General features: G+C 38.4%; 1 protein-coding gene across 4 annotated transcripts in view; it reads left to right on the forward strand.

Annotated features, from left to right (window-relative positions):
- slc6a9 (solute carrier family 6 member 9) overlaps positions 1–22527 on the forward strand; it is a 76619-nt gene extending 54092 nt beyond the window's left edge. For all 4 annotated transcript variants that reach the window (XM_081598076.1, XM_081598075.1, XM_081598074.1 and 1 more), the window contains 12 exons: positions 825–981; positions 3991–4122; positions 4308–4584; positions 6013–6145; positions 6246–6380; positions 6484–6587; positions 10048–10285; positions 11370–11504; positions 11597–11696; positions 13497–13597; positions 14874–15044; positions 15946–22527. In XM_081598076.1, the coding sequence (XP_081454202.1) occupies positions 825–981; positions 3991–4122; positions 4308–4584; positions 6013–6145; positions 6246–6380; positions 6484–6587; positions 10048–10285; positions 11370–11504; positions 11597–11696; positions 13497–13597; positions 14874–15044; positions 15946–16206 (1944 nt within the window). In that variant the 3' untranslated portion in view covers positions 16207–22527. The remainder of the gene's footprint in view (positions 1–824; positions 982–3990; positions 4123–4307; positions 4585–6012; positions 6146–6245; positions 6381–6483; positions 6588–10047; positions 10286–11369; positions 11505–11596; positions 11697–13496; positions 13598–14873; positions 15045–15945) is intronic.
- Positions 22528–23835: the final 1308 nt, after the last annotated feature.

Raw genomic sequence — 23835 nt, forward strand, 5'->3', positions numbered from 1 at the left:
AAAGCTGAAATTAGTGTTTAGAAATGACCTGGGAGGAGGAAGCAGAGATATTTAAACACGTTTTCAGCTCTTCCCCATCTAAAGTACTAAAGTCAAACATGTGCTGCGGCCCATCGTTTGGACCATTTAATCTATTTTGCCGTTTCGTCGCAGCTTTTTGCTCAACTGAGTCGGCAGAACTCAGTCAGTCGATGTCGGATTACTTCCAGCCCGTGCGCGACACCTCGAGCTCTACCTCGGCGATCTGAGTTTGCAGTATTTATCTGTCATGCAGCAGCGACACAAGCGCCGTCATGTGAGCAGCGCACAGACACAAACAGGACCGACAAGACACACAGCTGAGGGTGCGGGGCGTAGGGGTCACGGGAGAGCGGCCATCTGATGCCAGCAGATGGAGCGATGGAGGGAGGAGAGCAGAGGAGAAGTTGGAAATCAAGGCGGCACAAAGTGGATGCTGGGAGGCTTTTCTAAAGGCACTGATTTCACTTCCCATCCTTTCTGCTCCAGCGAGCCCACCTTATGCTCCACTTCGGGGCAGAGGAGATAGAAACGTCTGATAATAACCATGACACTTGAATAACCGAACTTCACATTCAGCTGAACAATCGCGAGAAAAAGATAACTCCTTCAGATGCGCCCAGCAGAGTCTTAGAGCTGTTAGAAGTGAGGCTGAGGCCAATTTACGGGATCAATAAGGTTTTCTTTTTTTTAATGTGGAATGTGAAACTGCTGGACTCACTGTAGCAACACTTATCCTGCAAAGCCACGCGCTTTCGCTGCAACCTGAAGTCACCTATGTGCCTCTCCCTTTCTCTTTGTTACAGAATGGAGCCGTTCCAGGGGAGCCCGTGAAGAAGGATGAAAACTCCCGGAGGGGGAACTGGGGCAACCAGATCGAGTTTGTCCTCACAAGTGTGGGCTATGCAGTGGGCCTGGGCAACGTCTGGAGGTTTCCCTACCTCTGCTACAGAAATGGAGGAGGTACGCTGTAGTGGCGTTACTGAGGGTGCCCGCACATCCTTACAAAAGGCCTTAAAATGTCTTATTCATTTAAAAATTGTATTTGCCCTTTGATGCGATTAATAAGAGGTCTTAAATTTTGTGGTGGCAGGAATATTTAATTTTGTTTATCATATGTAGTTTATTTTTCTCTTGAGACTTTTCTGTCAGGCAAAAGTTTAGCCACTGCCGAGTCCGTAAAAATGGCTGCCCTTCTTGGGGTCCACATCATAAAAACAGCATTTATTACAAAAGCAGTTTCACTCACATAACACATTATTAGAAACATCTTCATTTTGTTCTGTTAGCTGGTTAGAGTTTTATTTTCTTTTTACTGCTAACTAGCTGCTGAAAAAAAGCATTTCTAGCTAGTTAGCTTTTTTGTTGTTGGGTTTTTTTTAAAAGAGAAATGTTTGCTTTAAAGTTTAGAAATACCTTGTTTTAAATTATTTTTTAAAGAATTTTTCAGTGCTAGGGGCTTTTATTGGACAGTAATCTGTCAGGGATGTTGCACACAGAAGAGGAGAAGGACCAAACTGTGCAGTATATCTATGATAGAAGATTGAAAGACATTTAATTAAATTTGCCTAATTTCATTTAATCTCCGTTTACAATTTAACCACAGCATTTCAAACATGCCCAGTGTGTCGACTGTTACAGAAGCATTACCTTGTAAAAAATATACACTATGGTATTCTTTTGAATTTTAACATAAAAAAATAAATCTGAAAAGTGTGGTGTACATGTGTAAGTAGCTCCTTCTACTCTCATAGCAGTAAACAAAATCCAGCAGAACCAGTCCAGAAGTCAACTAACCCGTGTATAAAGTGAATTTAATCACAATTACAGCCACAAACCTTCACTCCTAGATTGTTTAGCGGTTGTACTTCATGTATCTGACGCACAGGTGGGATCTTGGTAGAGAGCTGCGTTCACATGCCCTGACTCTGCATGTGTCGGTAGATGTTGTGTAGCATGCAGGAGATGGCCGACTCTTTAGCCGTAGTGACGAGGTTTCTGACTTTGCCCTGGATCAGCTGGTACGACAAATTACACCAGAAAACACACATACAGATGTTTCTCACGGTTGGGTGTCTAATTTCTGCTTGAGCATGGCTGGACGGCCTCAGCTGGACATTTACTGACCCTTCATGACATGTTCTCAACACAGATGAGGTTTAGCTTTGCTTACTTGCTCTGTTTCCTTTTACTTGGAGTGCTATGTATTCCTGCTAAGTAGATGATGCAGGTTTGATTTCTTTTCAAAAGTAAAACGAGTCGACTTGCAATTAACACGTACCTGGTTCATCAACTTGAAGAAATTAAGAAATAGGATAAAGTTGGGAAAAAAAATTTTTTTTGGTTCCTGTTTGGATCCTATTTTTTCATTTGGATCCTGTTGAATTTGTTGTCTCAAACATCTCTCAGAAATGTTTCCAGGGAGATAAATGTCAAGATTAGTGCTTGAGACCAAAATTTAATTTTATTATTCATAAAGTGGACAAGCAGTCGCATTCGGACATGCAGCTCTAAGTCCACTAAAATGTGCTATTAACTCCACATTTCACTATCTAAATATGAGTTCCTCCCACAAATATCCAATTGCAAATTTACAAGGACAAACATATTTCCAACTACAGTTACCAGTTTTTGACTACGTTCAAACATTAAATCTGCAGGCGCCACAGTGCTGGGGAGGAATCTTGTTTGGGTTGGCATTTCTAAGTCAGCAAGTGATGTGAATGTTTATGCAAAGCTGTTAAGTACAATAGTTGGAGGAATATTCCTCCTCTGTTAGTTTTAGTCTGAAAAAAGGACTTTGATAAAAATAAAAATGTATTTGATTGTACACAATTATTACATATGTGCACAAATGTGTTCTGTACAAACTTGTAATAGGTTGTAAGAATAAGAACGAAGATCTTGCTTTGGTTTACAGTCATTTTCTAAGTCATTTTGCATTTGACATGGATGGTTTTTACAACTGACATGATTAGAGGACTGATACCAAAAAAAAACATACAAACAAATAATTGACACTTTCTGTGATGTTTTTTTTTCTTGTTTTTTTGTTAGTTTACGGTATTTGGTAACTATTTCACACAGTCTGTGCATTGTAAGCGGCGATGGTCTTGTAGAATCTGACACTTAGGGTGTCATAGAAATATATGTTAACGTGGGGAGGCTAATATCCGATTCTTAGCAAGAATGGACGGACCTTATGTTGTCTGACCCTAAAAGATGGATGAAAAGTGTGATTCGTTCTTTTACAATAGAAACTGCAACTTTTTTAGTATCTTAAAATTATAATGCATTACAATTAGTCTTTTCTGGGCTCAATTGAAAATTGATTCCTGTGGTAATTGTTGGTCTGTGGCCTTACAAATCATTATTGATTTTTCTCTGAAGTCAGAATTGCTCTGTCCTGCGAAGCAAGTAGGAGGCAGACTATCCATAATCAGCATAAAGTTCTTTGAACTCTACCGTAAAGCTTACAGTTTATGGAGAAACGTTTACCGTTTTCAACTTTATGTTCAGACATGAGCAGGGCTCCACCTTTACACAAATAGACGTAGTCATTTTCACGTTGTTCTGAAGCTTTTTGCTGCAGTTCGATTGAAATCAGCTATTTTCTATATATCTTTGATTAATTCTGGTAACCTAGCAATAAGAAATGGATGGACTTTGGGTTCTGTAAAAGTCACAACCTACCAGACCTCCGCCTACTAATTATGAAGCTTAGTTTGACTCATAGCTAAATTGCTTTACTTTAACAACAGTTTATCCCCCTAACACCTCCTTTGTACTTATGCAATGTTTAATGATGCAGTGCATAAATTGCCTCTCACGGTTGCTCCCTTCTAGATCTTTCTGTTATTTGGATAGCAAATTGAAATTCGTGGCAGCATTTATGCAATTAGTTCTTTTTAATTACCTGTAAAATCAGATGAAATATCGTATCTTGACTTTTCGCCCCTTGTGTCTCCACAGGTGCCTTCATGCTGCCATACTTCATCATGTTGGTATTCTGCGGCATCCCTCTCTTCTTTCTCGAGTTATCCTTCGGTCAGTTTGCCAGCCTCGGCTGTCTGGGTGTCTGGAAGATTAGCCCGATGTTCAAAGGTAAGCGTTCAAATGTGTTTTCGTCCAACTTTTGGTTTTGCAAATGAACTAAGCAAACGGGACAAAAGAAGAGTTGTGAGCACACGACATTTCTAGTCAGTGATGCAAAAATGTTGATTGACACGACTGCAGGACGTTTCACGCCTTTATTTTTGTATTTTTTTAATTCTCCTCTCCCCGTTCAGGAGTTGGTTACGGCATGATGGTGGTGTCCACCTACATCGGGATCTACTACAATGTGGTCATATGCATCGCCTTCTACTACTTCTTCATGTCCATGACGAACCTGCTGCCCTGGACGTACTGCAACAACCCCTGGAACACGCCGGACTGCAGCGGGGTGGTCGGCAGCGGCGCCCAGCTGAACGGCAGCCTGGTGAACGCCACTACCAGCCTAGTAGCCGGGGTGACGGAGGTGGTCAACCGCACCAAGAGGACCAGCCCCAGCGAGGAGTACTGGAAGTAAGATCGAGTTGCTGCAAATTCAAACTAAGATTACAAAAGTTTTTTTCTGATGCAGAGAGAAATTAGCGTTTTCTTTCTTGTCTGTGCAAATGTAATTGCACAAAGCCTTGCGAAGCAATCCACAGTTGGTATGCCGAAGACGTCTTGCTGACTGAACAACTTTTATCTGTACTCATCACTACAGTAAAACACAACGACCAGCTAACCTCAGTCGACTGAGCCCTACAGGATTATTCTATTTATGCCGATCGAAATGAAATTACACCAGAAATTACACAAGATAAGTTTGCATTGAACACAGCTCGTGTTTGCTGGCAGTCGTCAAATATTTGAACAAGATGTGAGTAAAGGTTCGACATTTGGACAGTGTTGGATTACATCAGGACAAGTGGCATACAGCATCTCACGAAAGTATTTAGACCTTTGGAAATGTTTTCCCACTGCTTCAGGCTACAGCCACAAATCATGTGAAGGAAAAACTGAAAGTGGTGCATTATTTTAAATTGCAATTTCAGATTCAAGTATGAAATGTTAGGCTGTGGATTTGTATTCAGACTCACCAGCTCTCAATTTTATTTACATTATAAGTAAGCTATAATAATACATCTATGTGATTTTAATTTCAGATCCTTTATAGAATAAAGACAAGAAGGCCGTTGTTGAGTAAAGAAATATAGTTTTAATAAAGTTAACTGCAGGGTCTGTACTTAATTAATTAATCAAAATTAATCACATTTTCATCAGAAGTGTAAAAGAAACACTGCTTTAAAATGTGTACTGTTGACGCTAACGTTAGCATTTTGGACGTCTGTGTTGCTGCAATACGTTTTGTATTGAGATGCGATTTTAGCCAAACTTCTTTTTCCACAACTTACACGCAACAATATTCTTCTCCAGCGTCCCATCAGAAAGTTTTTCAAAGCAAAAGTGAACCCCCAGCGGACCAAGAGAAGCGACTTTGTCGTCAGTCGCTGTTGTTAGCGGACGCTACTTGTGCGTCAGGTTTACAGGAGCACCAGAAACACGCAAATACAGAGGTTCCAGCAAAAAAGGGGAAAATAATTATTGTGTTGAAAACATTTCAACATGTTAAAATCTATGTAATTAATCCATTGAAATTAACGTGTTAAACTACTGGCTCCAGTTTACATATAAACTAACTCAGGGGCCTGGGTAGAAAGCCATGCCTAGTACCAGGAAATAAAACAATATTCTGTTGAGAAACAGAAAATGTCAGTAAAAATAAAGTGCATAAACACTTTGAAGTTTCTGGTTGTTGCGTAGCAAAATGTGAGAAGACATGGATGGAGAACAGCTAATTTGTGGTAGCCTCCTTTGTTATTCTACAATATGGAAACATCAGATTTGGGAAATAGTAAATGAAACGTGTCGACCATTTGATCATTCGTTGACTTTTCCTTTCAGGCACTATGTACTGAACATCTCTGATGACATAGGAAACTTCGGGGAGGTCCGCCTCCCCATCCTGGGCTGCCTGGCTGTTTCCTGGTTCGTGGTTTTCCTCTGCCTCATCAGGGGCGTGAAGTCTTCAGGAAAGGTCAGGTCACAAGTATAAATTCACAGCGTTTCTCATATTTGCAGGTGAAGCATTTCAACCGATTTCAGCAGCTCTCCGTGTCGACTGTGTCCATGTGCAGGTGGTGTATTTCACAGCCACGTTCCCTTATGTCGTTTTGACTATTCTGTTCATCCGTGGGATCACGTTGGACGGAGCTATAAACGGCATTAAGTACTACCTGACTCCACAGTGGCAGAAGGTTCTTGATGCAAAGGTACGTACTGATCTAACTTGGAAAATATTTATTTTAAATTGAAGTGTTTTATTTTTATTTTTCCTGGCATTGCCTCTGTTTCTTTGTGGTTTTCTCCCTGCAGGTGTGGGGAGACGCTGCCTCGCAGATCTTCTACTCCCTGGGCTGTGCCTGGGGCGGCCTCATCACGATGGCTTCTTATAACAAGTTCCACAACAACTGTTTCAGGTAAAGACTGACGAAAAACACGATTTGAAGGAGTGGTGCAGTAATTTTAAAAAAATTAATTCAAAGTGCAGCACAAATGTAAAAACGGTACAAGGTGATTTTACCTAAAGTACTAAAATTCACTTGCAGCTGCGTTAAAGGGACATTTCAGGATTTTTAAGGTTCTTGTTTCCTGGTGAACTTGGAGTTTTACCATCCCAAAAATAACTATTAGTAGTTGGTTACTTACAGATGATTATAATTTAAAAAGGAAATGGATGTTGGAGGTGGTGTACCACCAATCATCTTCCTGAGTGAAACACCTACTCGGTATGAAAAATATCTCCTGTTGTCCTACCGTGGTGTGAAAAAGTGTTTGCCGCTTTCTTGATGGACTTTTTTTTTTCACGTTTGTCACACTTCCTTATTTCAGAACATCAAACCAACATAAGTAAGCACATAAGACAGTTATTAAATGCATGTGTTTTATTATTAAAGGAGAAAAAAAAAAAAAAACTACATGGCCCCGTTGCCCCACAAACCTTATAAATGTCTGGTCCACCTTTAGCAGCAAATTTCAATATTTTGCAGTATTTAAAAAAAAAATTTTATAATGCAAACCAGCTAAGCTCCATTAAAAAAAAGATTCCATCTAATTAGCTGAAGGACACCCGTAAAAACTACCAGATTACATCTCTGGATCTCCATAGACAGAATGGATGTGAGGATTTGCAGACGTTCTCCATTCAGAGTCTCGCTGTGGAGGAATGACCAAAGCAGAGGATGACACGATAAGTGGTGGCCCACGTCTCTCCTCATTATGCAGGGTGACATGTGCATCTTTTCTCTACGAGTCTGGAGTGCTTCTCTTTTGGTCTGTGCGCTAAGTTGTTAGTGATGTTGCCGTGGCAACATGTAAATTCAGGGAATATAGCTTCTGGTAATCATTGTGGGAAGGGATGCATTTATTCAGCTTTTTAGTTTAAAGTTGGAGGGTTTTTTTTTCTTTCTCTAAAATAATACCTTCCCACTTTAATTACTTACTTTCTGATACTTGTATTAATTATTTTTCTACCACAGGATCACTGGTTATTATCAGTGTTTTATCTTATAAAAATATTCATACACCTTGAATATTTTTTTTTATTCTTCCACATTTTGTCATTCTTTAACCACAACTTTAAATGTATTGTATATGGCCCAACAGAAATATGAAATTGAATGGTAATGATTCATAAAAGGTATTATTACAAATACGCATTTGAAAAGTTTTGCGTACATTTTGTGTTAATATCCTTTTACTCCCAATTGAACCAGTTGTCGTTACTTAATTAGTAAATAGAATCTACTTATGTGTATTTTTAGCTAAGAATTACTTGAAAAAAAGTTTGATGGAAAATGTCCAGTGATTCTGAAACCGGTCTGTACTTAGTGTACTAGTTACATTTACTTGAGTAAATTTTTTTTTAGAAAAAATCTACTTTTAGGAATATTTTTACTAACCTTGTTCTTTTTACTTTTACTTCAATAATTTTATTGTGAAGAATCACTACTCTTACTTCAGTAAAATGTTTGGATTCTCTAACAACTGAGTGAAAAACAAACATGTTTTAACCAAAAATTCACCAGACACACACCTGCAGCTTTTATTAAAGTTTCATACGGTTTTTTATTATTATTATTGAAAGAAACTGATTTAGAACATTTTTAATTTGCCTGATTTTATTTTTCATTACTTATAGGAATTATTTTCAAAATACCAAAAATGTTACTTAACTTTATATTCTGGTTTATTTGATAATGCCATTTTTAAACATTTAAAGATTGATGATTTGATCAGTACTTGAGTAGACTTTTTACCAAATTCTTTTTTACTCTTACTTGAGTATTTCTCGGATGGTTACTTTTTACTTTTACTTGAGTAAAAATGTGTTAAAGTAGTGCAACTTTTACTTGAGTACGAGTTTTGGGTACTCTACCTGCCTCTGCTCTATCCACAATAAGTAAGAATAACTTTAAAACTATTTGACAGAGCGAGGTAACCTTTCAGCCTGTGCTTAGAGGCGGTTTGCTCTGCACAGGGGAGAGAAACCAAACAGCATTGGAGAAAGTTCAAACATAGGAAATGGGCAATAAAAGGAACGGACTTGTCATTTATTTCCAAAGGTTGTTCCCTCATGTTGACAGTGACGGTGCCAAGAGGCTCCAAGGGGTAAAGAGGAAGGTTGAAGATATAATTTGTTCCTCCTCTAGAAGCTTGAGATAGCATTATCTGCCCAAGCAGCTGCACGGAGGTGCCAACAAGCTTCTGTTCTGCAGCTCAGAGACACATACTGCTCTCCTTTAACACCATCAGTCAGCACATGCATGTGCACTTCTGTGAAGGAGAGAGCAGTCGCAGGGAGTCGGGGGAGGAAAACAAAAATAAACAGGCATTTATGTTCTGAAAGACATCCTCCTCAAAAACTTTAGCGGAAAATAGAAGGACAAAACAATGCGCAATTCCCTTGTTGGACTTGAACTACCAGAAAGTTTGAGTAAATGCAACACAGAGAATGGATGAAAAGAAGAAGCAGTCAGTGAGCTGTCACCAGGCGTCCATCCTGACTCGTTTCATCTCACTACACATCCAATCTTTCCACAGAGTAAACTCAACTCTGGCATTTAGGATGAAAGAATCATCAGACTTAAAAAGTTATGATCGATACCTACCAGCTCAGCTTACTCCAAATTAGGGATGCACCATATTATCGGCACGATATCGGTATCGGCCGATATTAACCGTAAAATTGAATATTGGACATCGGCCATTCTGTCGAAAGAAGTCACCGATATAAAAGGCGTGACAACGGTGCCTGCAGCACAGCATAACATCAAATGTGCACTGCTTGAGTGTTGACATTAAACATAATGCAAGTCAAAAGTCTTACATCATTTTCAGACTCCTTTTTAGCATTTGCATTTGGTAGCAGGCTAAACTGACAGATAATGCAGTATTTTAATTCCACAGCAGTAAAAACCATACAGTTTCAATATGTAGTTTTAGGAAAGAAAATATTGGTATTGGTATCAGTTATCGACCAAATAAGTTTTAGTATATTGGTATATCGGCTATATCGACTCCAACATTGTGCGTCCTTACTCCAAATCTTTTTCCAAGGGTATGCACAAATTAGGCCTTATCAGCTATCAGTTTTTATTCAACTCAAAAAGTTCATCAAAGCAAAAGCTGTTAGTGTTTGTTTGTAGATTAAAAGTGGTGGAAGTTGTTCGATTTGATCCATTTAAGGAAAAGGAAAAATTATTGGACAATTCGGAGCTTCTCTAGTTGTTCTGTATTAGTTTTACAACCAAATGAGACCGTTTTATTGATTCACCCTTAGTGTTTGGCATGTACACTGAACTGTGAAATAGTGTCATTACCATCAGAACAACATGTACCAAAGTCTCTGTATCTTTCCCTTCCTTTTCCGACACACAGAGACAGCATCATCATCAGCATAACTAACTGCGCCACCAGTGTGTACGCCGGCTTCGTCATTTTCTCCATCCTGGGCTTCATGGCGCACCACCTGAACGTTCCGGTGTCCGAAGTGGCTGATCATGGACCCGGCCTGGCCTTCGTGGCGTACCCCGAAGCCCTCACTCTGCTGCCGATCTCACCTCTGTGGTCGCTGCTGTTCTTCTTCATGCTCATCCTCCTGGGGCTGGGAACCCAGGTGAGAACAGGCTGAGGGTTTTTTATTATTATTATAGAAATATGAAACTTTAACAGAGGGTACTGAAAGGCAACGACGGAGTTGAGGACAACACTGGTCAACCAGCAGATTAGTGTTTTTGTTTTAGTCTCCATTTTTCTTTTTAAAAGCTTTACTTTGGCTTAAAGCATTTGCAGAACCTTTTCTCGTACAAACTTAACAACAGTGTCTGTTCTCACTCATTTATTTTTTATGATGATTAAAATAAATATAAGGTGACATAAAGTCTCTTTCAAAATGGGAAATATAGAAGACCAAATGTAGATCTTAGTTTATATAGATTTCAGTTCAGTTTTTTTTTATTAGTGGAAGTTGGAACTTTAACAAAATAGAAAATATGTTTGTATGGGTTATGTTTGTATGTTTTTTTTTTTTTTAGAAAACCTAATAGTTTGCAGTTTTATATTGGATTATTGTCCAGTTTTACGACTAGTTGTGTCCAACATCACTAACTTCTTCACTGATGGTTTAACTGGAAAATCCTGAAACAGTATTTATTTGATTTAAGTGAAAACACGAGACTGTCACCACCTCTCACTGCACTGATTCTTATAATGTTAATCGTATGTTATTCTTTAATTGGATTTAGAAAATTACTATTATTTTTTACAATTATTAAACTCATAATTGTGATATTCTGAGCACGAATTAGGATATATAGACATACATTTTTAACAAAGTTTGTTTTCTTAAGTTTTTTTTTTATACATTTAGAGCTTACAATCAGGTTTTTCTTATGTAGACAAAATGCTGGTATTATAAATCTCCATAGTCAAACTCACATATTCAACATTAACATTATTCCCCCACCAAAATGTCAAAGTTTGAACGACATTCTTCTGCTCAGCGTCGCAGGAAATGCCAGCGTGTGTCCGTGGACTGTCAAGGATCATTTTGATCTACTCTCACTATGTTGGGGATGAATTTGAGCAAGAGTTTTTCCACTTGTAATCCACAGTTTGAACTCTCTCCCTAAACCATGTTCTTGTATTTTTTATTTATTTATTTATTTATTTATTTTTATTTTTTTTTTTTTTTCCGACAGTTCTGCCTGCTGGAGACGCTGGTGACGGCCATCGTGGACGAGATTGGCACAGACTGGATAATCAGAAACAAGACCGTGGTCACACTCTCAGTGGCCGTTGTGGGTTTCCTGCTGGGCGTCCCGCTCACCACGCAGGTGAGACCCGCTGCCGCCGCCGCCGTGTTTAAACGTTTTCTCCTGTTTGGAGCACGTTTTAGCAAAGTCTCTCTTTTTTTTGGGGGTTGCAGGCAGGAATCTATTGGTTGTTGCTGATGGACAACTACGCTGCCAGTTTCTCTCTGGTCATCATCTCCTGCATCATGTGTATCTGTATCATGTATATCTATGGTAAGTATTGAGGCAATCTAACTGACACTATCCAGCATGTTACTATTAGCAATATTGTTTTGTTTGTTTGTTATGCAAACCAACCAAAATCTGACTGAAACAAACAAGTTTTCTCTTTTATTTAGTTATGCTAGGCTAATTGCTGCTACTCAGGTCTCACGTTTCAGAACAGATGAAAATGCATCAGCACAAGCAAAAGCATGGAAGGTTTTAGACGATCCAGTTTATCGTGTATATAAGATCATAATATAAAGATGTCCAGTGTATTTTATGTTTTTGTTTTTGTAGTTCGGTGGACTTCTAAATTATTTCAGCAGAAAACTATATATTATTTTAAATATAGTTGTAAATTAAATCCTTAATTGTTATATTAGAGATTTACCACAATACACAATATATCTGAGAATATCTGAGCAATCTGAAAATCCACTGCTAATCTGTTCTAGTGTTACACAAATTGGAAAAGTGATGTAACATAAATTTTCCAATTTTGGACAAATTGGCTCATTAAGGTAACATAACTTCAGTTACGAACAAGAAGGAGTCTTGAGGAATGCCTGACCGTTGTCATATGGTGTCATTTGTGTCGTTATAAATAATGACGCTTTTAATGCAACATTGTACTAAAACATGCATTAAAAGTCCATTATTTACTGAATGACACTTCATGGCAACAGTCGTAAAGATTCATGAAAATTCCTTAATGTTCATAACCAGCGTTATATCATGATTATGACATTATTATGGACACCCCTTCAAATAAATGTTATCAAAGTTTCTAAGAAATTCATAAGTCTGGAGGAGCTGCAGAAATCTAAAGCTGGAAGAAAAATTATAGTTTTTGTTGTTGTTGTTGCTACAGGCCATGTAGGAGGAAACGGCAAACATTTTTAAGAAGCTGCTCTAGTCCCCTAAGTCCGAATCTGAACATTTTGCCCTGGATGCAGAACATATTCTTTGTTGTTCAAGTGGGAGGAAGTTCAATGGTAAAAATACTTTTGCAAGACACTATAAAGAGCAGAGCCACTGTATGTTGAAGTTGCAAGAGAGGACTATACAACAAAGAAGCCAGTGAAGCATTTTCTTTTCTGCTTAAAGCACACAGACATTAAAGTCCCAAAAGTCTGACTCCTCATTGTAATTTTGACCATGAACAATAATGTGATTCCTTGAACAAAAGCTCTAACTGAACACACACAAACACACGCACACACACACATACAAAAAAAAAAAAGTTCCAACTCGTGAACTGATGAGTCCTGTTTAAACATTCCAGATTTCTGGTATTCTTCTCCCTAATCAGACCGAACCAAATGACACGCGCCGTCTTTTAATTAAAACGCCAAATGTCAGGATTTCACGAGTTGTAGCGGCACTGAAACAATTAATCGCCTCGTCAGAGCCCCTGTTCGCGTAAATGAACCTGCAGTCACCTTTTGGTTGTTTTTAAAGATGACTCATCCGCCGCCGGTTTCCAGCGGGGGCATTTCTAATTAGGACTGTGATTCCACTAAACCTGTCAGCCGAGCTGAGCAGAAGCGTGAGGAGAGTCGTTGTTATTGTGAGCGAAGGCACCGAGGGTTTGAAACGCTTTGAGGAATATAGATCAGTTATAGTCAGAGTATCAACAGGCAGGGGGGAAAAAAAAGGATCGATGCATCAAGATTTTGTTCCCTGAAAAACCTAAAAAATCACACAAATAGATGCTAACAGTTTTGTTAAAAAAAAAAAAGGATGAAGGACAGGAGTCTATGTAAGACTTGTCTTCCTGGATGAACATTTCTTTCCTCTTCTTTCCAGGTCACAGGAACTACTTCAAGGATGTTGAGATGATGCTGGGCTTCCCTCCTCCTCTCTTCTTCAAAGTCTGCTGGAGATTCATCTCACCTGTCATTATCTCTGTAAGTTCACACAATCGCACACACACACACACACACACACACACACACACACACACACACACACACACAGTGTGATGTGAAGACAGGAACGCTATGGTTCAGTAGAGTGGATGTTTAAAAAAAAAAAAAAAAAAGACAGAAAAAAACGTTTCCTGACTTGTTGACCAGTTGTTGGGGACCTGACCTACATTCCAGCTAATCTCCTCGCTCGCTGCTTTTCTTTGCAGTCCAAATCTTTCAAAGCATGGAGCTACAGTCAATAGTATTTCCAAAACAGCCAAATTAGTCCTTTCATTCCTACTCTGTCAGCTGAGAAATGTGGATTGTTGTGGATTCCTGGTCACATCTTGGGCACTTTTATTCTCTTTCGCATTTCACCTGCACAATAGGATGCCCCGGCTACAAACGCCACGTTCAAACTTCCTCTGACCTCGGGTGTTGGGTTTGTGATTTTTAACTTCCTGCGTGCTGCGAGAGAATGAAATGCTTTGTTTTGTTTGTTCTTGTGTGTTTTTGTGTGCCACAGCAGGTGAAATAAGTATTGAGGTATTGAATGCGTCACATTTTTTCACGAGACAGGGTTAGAGTTAGGGGTTATACTAACAAAGTCTAAATTATTAAAGTTGTAAAACAAGCAGGATTCTGGCATTTAAATTTTATGTGAATGGTTTTCATTTAAGTGAAATGGGGAATCGGACACAATGTCTTTCACCAGAAGGTGGCAGTAAAGTCCTTTGTTTTCTGATCGGAAGGTTGTGGGTTCGATTCCAGCTTCCCTTTGCCACGTGTTTGTGAGTGTAAACCTAAGGATTATGTGATAAACAGGCTTTGCTACACTTATGTAAAGTTTATTTGATAGGTTTGCATTAAAATGATCTAAAATAGGTCAACTGAATTAGTCATGTGATAAAATGACATAAATCTTAAAAGCTAGGGTTAAATATTTGTGTGAGTGCAGGAGCCGTCTAATAGCGGCTGATGCCAACAAAGGCTTTTCTAGAAAGTGTTGAATCAGCATCAAGTGTTCGGTACGTTTTCAGCCACTAAGGCTGAAAATCAATTGAACAGTAAAGTTCTTTGCACTAATAAATTCAAATCATATTGGCGAAATATGTAATTATGTGTGTATATATTTCGAAAGACATTTTACCAAAAAAAACAAACAAAAAAAAACATTCTTGTGCAGTTTTTGTTACATTTCTCTAAAACTGCCTGAAATGTAAAGCTGTTGCTATGAGACGTTGTGTTTGATGTTTTTCTTTCCGTGTGTCTGCAGTTCATCCTGATCTTCACGGTCATCCAGTACAAGCCCATCACTTACAATGACTACGTGTATCCCGGCTGGTCCCTGGCCATCGGCTTCGCCATGGCCCTGTCCTCTGTGATTTGCATACCCATTTATGGCCTGTACAAGATTTCCAGGTCCCCAGGGGCCACCTTCAGAGAGGTACAGTATGAAACCTGTGCTCAAACATAAATAAATAACAAAAAAAAACAACATCTCTTTACAAGTTAATACATTTGTAAACCTCATCTGAGTGCTGTTTTCTTCAGCTTCAATCGGAAAGTTGCCTAATCTAAAATGTTATAATTTGCAAAGCAAAAAGTAAACGGAAATACACAATTTAAATTGTAAAAGGAAAAGGAAAAAAAACTCCAGCAGTTTTGTTGCCGTGTGATGCCTTGTAGCTACAGAGGTTTTGCAATCCAGAATTAGCCAAATAAAAATTTTTTTTTGCCTGGGTTAATGCTGTGATCTTCGACTGCATCAGCTTGGTGTGCTGATGACAACAGAAAGCCGAAGTTGTTGCCGGAGAGGCCAGCAGAGGCCTTTTCTGAATAGTGATGTAACATGGCTGGAAAACAGAGGTTTTAATCTACAGTCTGCTTTTTAAAAGTAAGAATAAAATGTGCTCAACAAAACCTAAGGTAAAGCCCTCTGCAAAACCTTTTGCACTCTTCAAACTCTTTCCAACTTCTAAATATTTTATTGCAATTCTATGTGCTGTAGGCCAACACAGAGTAACCTGTGAAAGGAATAAGACATGCTGTTTTAGGAAACGGCAACATGTCATGGATATACAGCTTCCCTAGAGTTACCGGGATCTTCATGGCTGTTTCTCTGATTAACGCTCTCCTCGTCCAGTCTGTCAGCGTACATAGACGGGGTATCGGAGTAAAAAGGGAAAAAAGACAAAGCTACAATCTGTCGCTCTCCTGACTGTTCTCGATTGTACACCATTTTGTGTTGGTCTGTTGCACAGCCTGAAAAAGATGCGTTACAGTTTGCGGTTTCAGCTTGACGTTTGACGTTTACGTCCCTCCCTCTCCACCTTTTTTCCTCCCAGCGGTTGAAGCACGCCTGCCAAGCGCATCCAAAGTGGGGCCCGGCCCTGGCCGAGCACAGAACAGGCCGCTACGCCCCCACGGCCCCCGCTGACACCATTGAGGCCCGACCCCTGAAGGAGAAGGAGAAGGAGGAGCTAAGAGAAGAGCACAAGGAGGAGGAGAAAGCGAAGGAGACGGAGAAGAAGGATGAGATCAGCCTCACCATCCAGGGAAGCAACGGCTCCGCCAACACACACAACAACCCCAACCCCAGTGCATAGACGCCGCCTCTCTCTGTCAGCGCTACTGGGCCACCGTCTCCTCCTTCTCTTCCTCCCTTCTCCTCACTTCTCCTCCATCCTCACCCTACTTTCCCGCAGTCCTCTGTGGGGGAGATCCCATTCGCTGGAGACCTTTACATATTGTAAGGGCTTATTATATCTATCCTAACCTCTTCTATCTGTCTGCGTGTTATCTCTAGACAAACGAAGAAGAAGAAGAAGAAAAAATTAATGAAAGGATCAAGGAATTTGGGGTCATCATCCAAACGGTCTGCGTGTGTGCTATGAGCATGTTAGCCTGCGTTTATGTGTGCCGGGAGTGAGTTGTTAATTTGTTCCGCGTGATTTAATAATGACATTTGTTCTTCCTTTCCTTTCTTCTTTTTTTTTCTCTTTTTTTTCTATTTTTTTTGTGGTGTAAAACTTGTAAATGTCATCCTCATCATCAGCAGTTAGAGGTACAGTAGATCGTGGAGCTGCATGTGCTCGTTTTGTTCATGCAGTCGCAAAGAGACACGCGCCGTTCTCTGGCATTCGGTTGGCCAGGTCCGTTCGGGCCGAACAGCTTTGCAGTGGCGGCGGTCGGACAGCTGGAGACCTGATGTGGTGCTGTAGCGTAGAGGGGGGTGGGGGGGGACAGCGAACCGTGTCAGCACTGGCGTCTGACACGGAAAAAATGGAAATGAGCTTCGTTCTGCAGCCAGAAAAAGAGGCGGACACACAGAATCGCGCTAGCAGACGTGAAGGATCGAACCTGCTTTACTCAAATAGAAAGAAAGAAATGGCCCAGTAAATCAACTAATATGGCAACAAATCTATGATGGCGTTAAAAGTCGCATAAATAGGATTTTTTAGCTGTCAAAAGATTAAATATTTGTAATAATTCAGGTGATTTTATTTAATTCTGTTACATATATATTCATTTACACACTTATGCGTTGTTTTAATTTTTCAATTCATTTACTTGTTACATGCATTTATTTTTTCTCTCTAAAATGTTGAATATGATTACATTTTTTAACAATATATGTCGACCAATTTTATTCTTCAAAGATTTATCATTGGCATATGACCATTTATTTCCTTTTTTTCCCCTGTTTTGACGAAGTGACCAGTGATAAAAAACAAAAACAACAAGTAATCAATGAAAAGTGATTTTTTTTTAATTAAATAAACAATAATAATCATGTCTGAGGAATAAATAACTAAGAAAATAAGCATGAAGTGAAAATTCTCCAAATAAAAAATAGGGATGATAACATATGAATTATTACTCTACCTTTTTTTAGCCGTTTTATTATGCTGTAAAAAATGTTTCAAATATCCCAATCATTTTTGTTGGATTTTTTCAGTCCATTAATTGCTCTATTGAGCCATTTATCTAATTTCTGTTCTCACTGACTAAGGCAGGTTTGGCCTTCCGTACGTAGACTCTAAATACAGCATTTTCCACAGCACACAGTGACCTCAGACTTAGTTGCTTTCAGTTTAGGACTAAGCCTCTTGTTTTCTCATGCTGCTTATTCTTCAAATGAACCACACAGAGCACAAATATTTAACTGCACCCAAGAATATGAACGGCACTTGAGACTGATCTTCTGCGGGAATTTCCCCAGTAGTTACTTTGTTTTTCACTAAAGCTGCTTAGATTTAAAAATATATATATATATAATAACAATGAATTGTACTGTAACGCTGTCTTTTCATTCTCACAAGCATTTTTGCTTCATTTTTGATAGAAGAGGTCCTATTGCCCCATTTCTCAGGGTCCAAGTGAAGGTAAACTCTGCGGCTCCCTGCCTGTGGAAACTGTTACAGGGACTAAAACCACCGAATTTTACCCGCCATCTGAAAACACCCACATATGCACGCAACGCGAGTGGATGCAACTCTCAGAATACAAACTGAAGTGCCATCTCTTCTTAAGTCTTCCAGGCATTGTTTTTGAGTGAAGTGCGTCTTAGGATGTGGTCTCTGAAGGAAAAACCCATGTACTATAGTCGTCTGCTCCCATCTGGCATGCAACCTGAGTTACATGGGTGTGGCACATGTTACGATTTAGAAACCGACGCGGTACGTGTTGGTCCTTTGGCGTCTGTGGAACCCTTAAGTGTATTACAAGACTCTTTGTTTTCAAGCTGTTAGAGAAGCAAAAGGCAGAGAGATGCTGCTTGTTTCCCGGAAGACAACGGGATAAGACTCTGCAGTAAAATCTGTAGTTTTCAATGTAGCTGCGACGGTTATTGTTCTCTCTGTAGATGTCGTCTTTTTACTTCTAATTGTAAAGTAACTTAGTAAATAATAATAATAATAATAATAAAGACGGTATATGTTTATTTTGTACAAAACGTTAAAGCTATAGATTTGTGATTAACCATGTTTACCTGGTTTCCTCTTCTTGGACTGGAGAGACCTCCTTCTGATGCAGGTCGTGGGCTGAGTGTTTAACCGGGAAATGTCCAGTTCAGCGGCGTGTCGCGTGGCATTTATAAAGACAGAACCGACCCTCGTGGGACTTATAATTATACCCCATCCACACATCTCTTCGTCAGAAACTGTACAATGTCATTTTGTGACTCCGCATGGTGAAATGGTTTTGGTTTCATTAGCAGAGACCACTTTTTTTAATAGATTACATTAACCGTGACGTCGTTTCCTCAGGTTGACACGTATGTTTTTATGACTGTTATGCTTCAGCGAGCGCTGAGAACATATTTGAACTTCAAGTCCAGAGTTATATTGTACATTCCTATGTAGAAACAGACTACTTCCTGGTTGGAAGTAGCTGCAAACATCGCACTGCCAGTTAGCTTACTTTAGCGTAAGAAGTGAATAGGCTACTTAGCTTTGCAAAGAACAGAAATTGGTTACAAAAATTTTGACACCACCCACTATTGAGTAACACTTTTGAGGAGTACTGTACTCTGAATTAAGAATACTCAAGTTGGATTTATGACATTAAATATCATAGATCCCTAGCCAACCTCAGATTTGATTGATTTGGCTGCTGCTCATATGAAACATTAATTGTGAGGATAAATAATTTGCACTTTTAACATTCCCTATAAATTCACAGCGCACTTAATACTGTACAATCCCTGTATGTGAATATGACATTTCGGTACTTAAACGTGTCAAATGGAGAGAGAAATTGTATTATTAGCTTGCTTTGTCAATAGAAGTTGACCTAAAACAACTTGCAAAACAATTTAAAACGGTCTTAACTGAGGTGAGACCACAAGTTCAGAGCTAAATTTCTGCTTCTGAGGCAAAAAGAACTCAAACTGTTTTGCTACCTTGCTGTAACTATGCTTGGGCCGGTTTCAAAGTACACCTAGGATTAAAAAAAATTATGTTCAAAATCTGTTTGGCATTCAGTAAAAAAAAGAAGTTTTTTGTAGTGCCCAAGAAATTCCTAGTGACTGGAGTTTGTAGGAAGCAAAAAGTAACACAGAGGCGCACAGATTTTAGCTTGCTGGAAAAAAACCTTACTTGTAAGGCCAACAAATTGTCTGGAAATATTTCTGGCTGACAAAACAGTCAGCTTTTAGTTGTAGAAACTAAAAGTACACCATCCTTCACTCTTTTTAAAGTTTTAATCAGCCAACTACAGGCTAGCTATCAAATGAGAAAGCTAATTAACTAGCTAGCTAATGTCAGCTAGCTGTTTTCCTGCTTGTTTGTGGTTCAGTATTTATGGATTCACATATTTACAGATTATTCTGCCTGTTAAGAGATATTTGGTGCTTAAACTAAAAACAAAAAACAAGCAGTTTTAACTGGAGGTCCACCATATATATATATATAAAGAGCAAAAATGCTAACAAAGTTATAACATTCTTCTCATGAAATAAATACCACTGCTAAACTTACTTGGTATGTTTTATATATGTTATGGCTTAAATCTGTGTATCAAAATCAAACTAAATTAGTGTTATAAATAATGTTAATGCGTTAAGAATCAAAGTTATTTTATGTATTTCTTTAGAGAGGAAAATTCGATCTTTTCTGTTTTAAATGAAGCGGTTAGGCCATGGTATAAACTTATACTTACATTTTTTAAATTAATACCGTGAAACTGTGGCATTTTTAGGTAAAGGTTTTAAATACCATGAGAATCACATAACGGACCATTTTTATAACTTCTTTTATTTTTGTTGTTACTTAAAAAAAAACTGCATCGTCGAACTGCACCGACAGCCTAGCGACACTTACACTAGCTAACAGTTTTGCGTAGCAAAAATATATAATGATCATTTTTAAAGGCGTCTTGGACACAAATTATGTACCTACTGTTAATCTTTATGCAGTTAAGCAAGATTAATACAATCTTATCAGAAAAAAACATTTATTTTGATCTTTGTCTGGCACAGCTAAGCGCATATCTAGAAATGGTGAACCTCTCTGTGAAAGTCGCCGTTTTGCTTCACAGGAAGACATCCGAAAGCACTTCTTTGGACTACATTTGCACACAGGGATAGTTTTTAATTTGGGAATGCAGTTGCTCCAACAGACCACAAGATGGAGTAATGCTGACAATATTTAAATAGAGGGAGAGAAACACAAGACCGAGATGCCCAAACAGAAAAAAAAAAGGAAACGTGTTAATAGAGCAACAATAAGAGAAATAAGAGCACATAATTAAATGCAAAGAAGCACAATGGACATTCTGAAACAAGCACACATTGTGATCCAGCCTTTTAACTTGCTTTTGGACAGAAAAGCTTAGAGAAATTTGTCTTGACTAATCTAGATCGAATAACTGTGGATATTTTAACACCAATCATTCCAGTCATAAGGGGTATTTTACTACATAGATTTTTTTATTTTATTTTAAGGCAAAGCAAAAGCAGGGAGTATCATCCTCTTTCTAAATCTCTTGATTAGCTTCAATAAATTAAAATAAATAAATAAAATAGGATTTTGCTTGCTGAAAGATGAAAGAAGAAGGTATTCTGCTCAGCATCTAGTGGGAAACATGTAGCTCAGGCATCGTCCTGTTTGTTTGTCGGCCTGTCTTTGTGTGACCGCCATATATACCGACCCCCTTACTAACTCTGCTGGACCCTCATCTCCTCCTGCTACTGTACAGTAATGTAAAAAGAAAAAAAAACGACATAATCAGACTGTGTTTGTGTTTGCTTTTGCTTCGGTGCGGGCGGGTTTGTGTTTCCGTGGATCCGAGGGAGAGCGGGCTTTGGCTGACTTTCACTTGTCATGTTTCTGGTAGTGTAAAGTAGACGATGTCAGGTGTATTATGTACTACATGTGTAATAGATTAGCTCTCGCTGTAGAAACCTGCATGTAGAGCAGGCTGCTGTCAGCGTCGATGTCCATGTACCCCGTAATCCACAAGAATTAGCTCTGTGCTATTCCAAGACCCCGTGAAAACCGTTAGAGGAAAAAAAGAGAAATGAACAGATTTTGTACTAGAAGTTGAGAAAGAAAACTGTTGTTATCTTCGTATTTTAGGAATTGTTTATCCGTCTTTCATGACACTTTGTATTTGGAGTTGTTCCCATTGAAGTAAAAAAAAAAAAAAAGCCAGCTAATATTAAAAAAGCATTGCCAAATGAAAAAGCTTTGGATTAAAAACTTGAACTACAAAAGAATGGAGCTCTGGCGCAGACATGTGCATCACAATGCTTTTGTTTTCTTGTTGATTTTTTTTTCCCCCTTAACAGTCTTACATCTCTAAGCTGTTTTAACGCTGTGCAGTGCCAACAGTATTTCAGTGTTTACCTTGGTGTTAGCGTGCTGCCGCCTTAGTTGTGAGGCATCTGGCTGTTTCTGTCGATGTAATTGTGATGAAAAGCAGAAAATAAACACCAAAATCCTCTCTGCAACCGAGGCCGGAGCCGCACTCAGAACTCACCTTCGCGTTTCTGTGCGTGTTGTAGTCGGGAAATGTTATCTCCTTGGTAACATGGCAGTCAAATGATCTGAGATGTAACGTATCGGAAACGTAAACCGTCGCGTGTTCAACACAGAGAGTCACGTTTGCCACGATGGAGAGTAAATGCAGAAATAAGCTGAACTGGTTTGACTGCAAAACCACCAACAAATGATAAAGACTTTTAACAATTATCCTGGCAATATGCAATAAACTGACATTTGTATTTTAATTTTTAACTGCACTACTTTATTTATTTTATCCATCTAAATTTTCATTTGTGTATTTTCTTACATTTTTACTTATATAAGGACATATGTAGCTTTGTATTGCTTTTCTTTGATTTTTTTTCTCCCAGCTTTTTTTTAATATTGTCTTTCTTTTAAGTCTTTTTGTTTCTAAGTAAAAAAAAAAAATTAAAATGAGAATTTCTCATTTCTAAAATCTGAATCTAAAAGTGTCAGCTTTCTGACAAAGTAAAGCACAATATTGAAAACGTTTGGGAAAATGAAATCAATAAGATTAAACCAGTACAGAAATAAACATGCAACAGTAATAAAGTAGAAGTGAGTAAATAAAAGCAAAAGAGTAGGGATGATTACTGATTATTTATTCCACTTCATGCCACGTCATATGCCAACATAATTATCTAAAGCTCTTTTTCTTGTTGTATTTTTTTTTTTTTAACTTTGCATAAAGACTGAATTATTTCTGTATTTCTTTCTGATTGTGACAGGCTTGGTTGCTCCACTGTTCCAAACAGAATTGATCCAGTTACTAAAAAGTAATCACTTACATCATCTCTCCACAAATACTGATGCTGATGAAACATAAACAAACGTAGGATTTTTTTTTCTTTTTCTTGAGCAGACGAACAAACAGAAAAACTCTAAACTCTAAACTGTGACCTTCTGACGACAGAACATTACCTCTTGAATTTCTTACTACTGTTCATACGAGCATATTCATGCTGCAGCACTTTAGAGAAATCAGCAGTGGGTTTTTAAAATTTCCTTTTTTTTTTTTTTTTCTTAAAAAAATAAAAGCACAAGAAAAGAAAAATAATTTGTTTTCCAAGGTTACGGCGGAGAGAATTTGCAGTGTTGCATTTGGTGGGATGGAGAGATTGACAAGAGAACACAGCTCTTCTGGTACCTTCTATCATAAATATATATATACATATATATATATATATATATATATCTGTAAGTGTATTTATCTAACCATGTGTGTTCTTTCTTGTTCTTCAACCTTTAGGGCCAAAATCCATTGAACTGTCTTAGTCCTGTCACCTGTATATCGTAAACTGTTGAATTACAAAATGGTAAATAAAATCTATTTTAAAGATCACTTCCTGTGTGTGTGTGTGTGTTTAATGAAAAGGACATGTGGAGTTAAGATGTGTTTCCTTTTTGCTCTAAGTACTAAACTAGCATCATTTCTTAATAAAGGAGCAAAATGGAAAGGCAGAAACGTTTTCCTCCAAAGTAAACATTCAATCACCATGCAACTGGGTTCTTTTTATCTACATTTGTTCACCTAAATAAGTTTTCATTTTTCTGTTGAAATCCCACATTGGAGGATATAATATTTTTTATCAAAAAATAAGTGTCATACAGTGTAAAACTCAACGTGCTCTGAGCTACGGTGGGCCATCGAGAATCTTTGAAGAACCAAAAACATTTAGATGAGTGCTGATGAACAGAAAACGAAAAATCGGTGTAATGTTGGGGGAA

The sequence above is a fragment of the Poecilia reticulata genome, chromosome 17 (assembly GCF_904066995.2).
Source record: "Poecilia reticulata chromosome 17, P_reticulata-male-v2, whole genome shotgun sequence".
Classification (NCBI taxonomy): domain Eukaryota; kingdom Metazoa; phylum Chordata; class Actinopteri; order Cyprinodontiformes; family Poeciliidae; genus Poecilia; species Poecilia reticulata.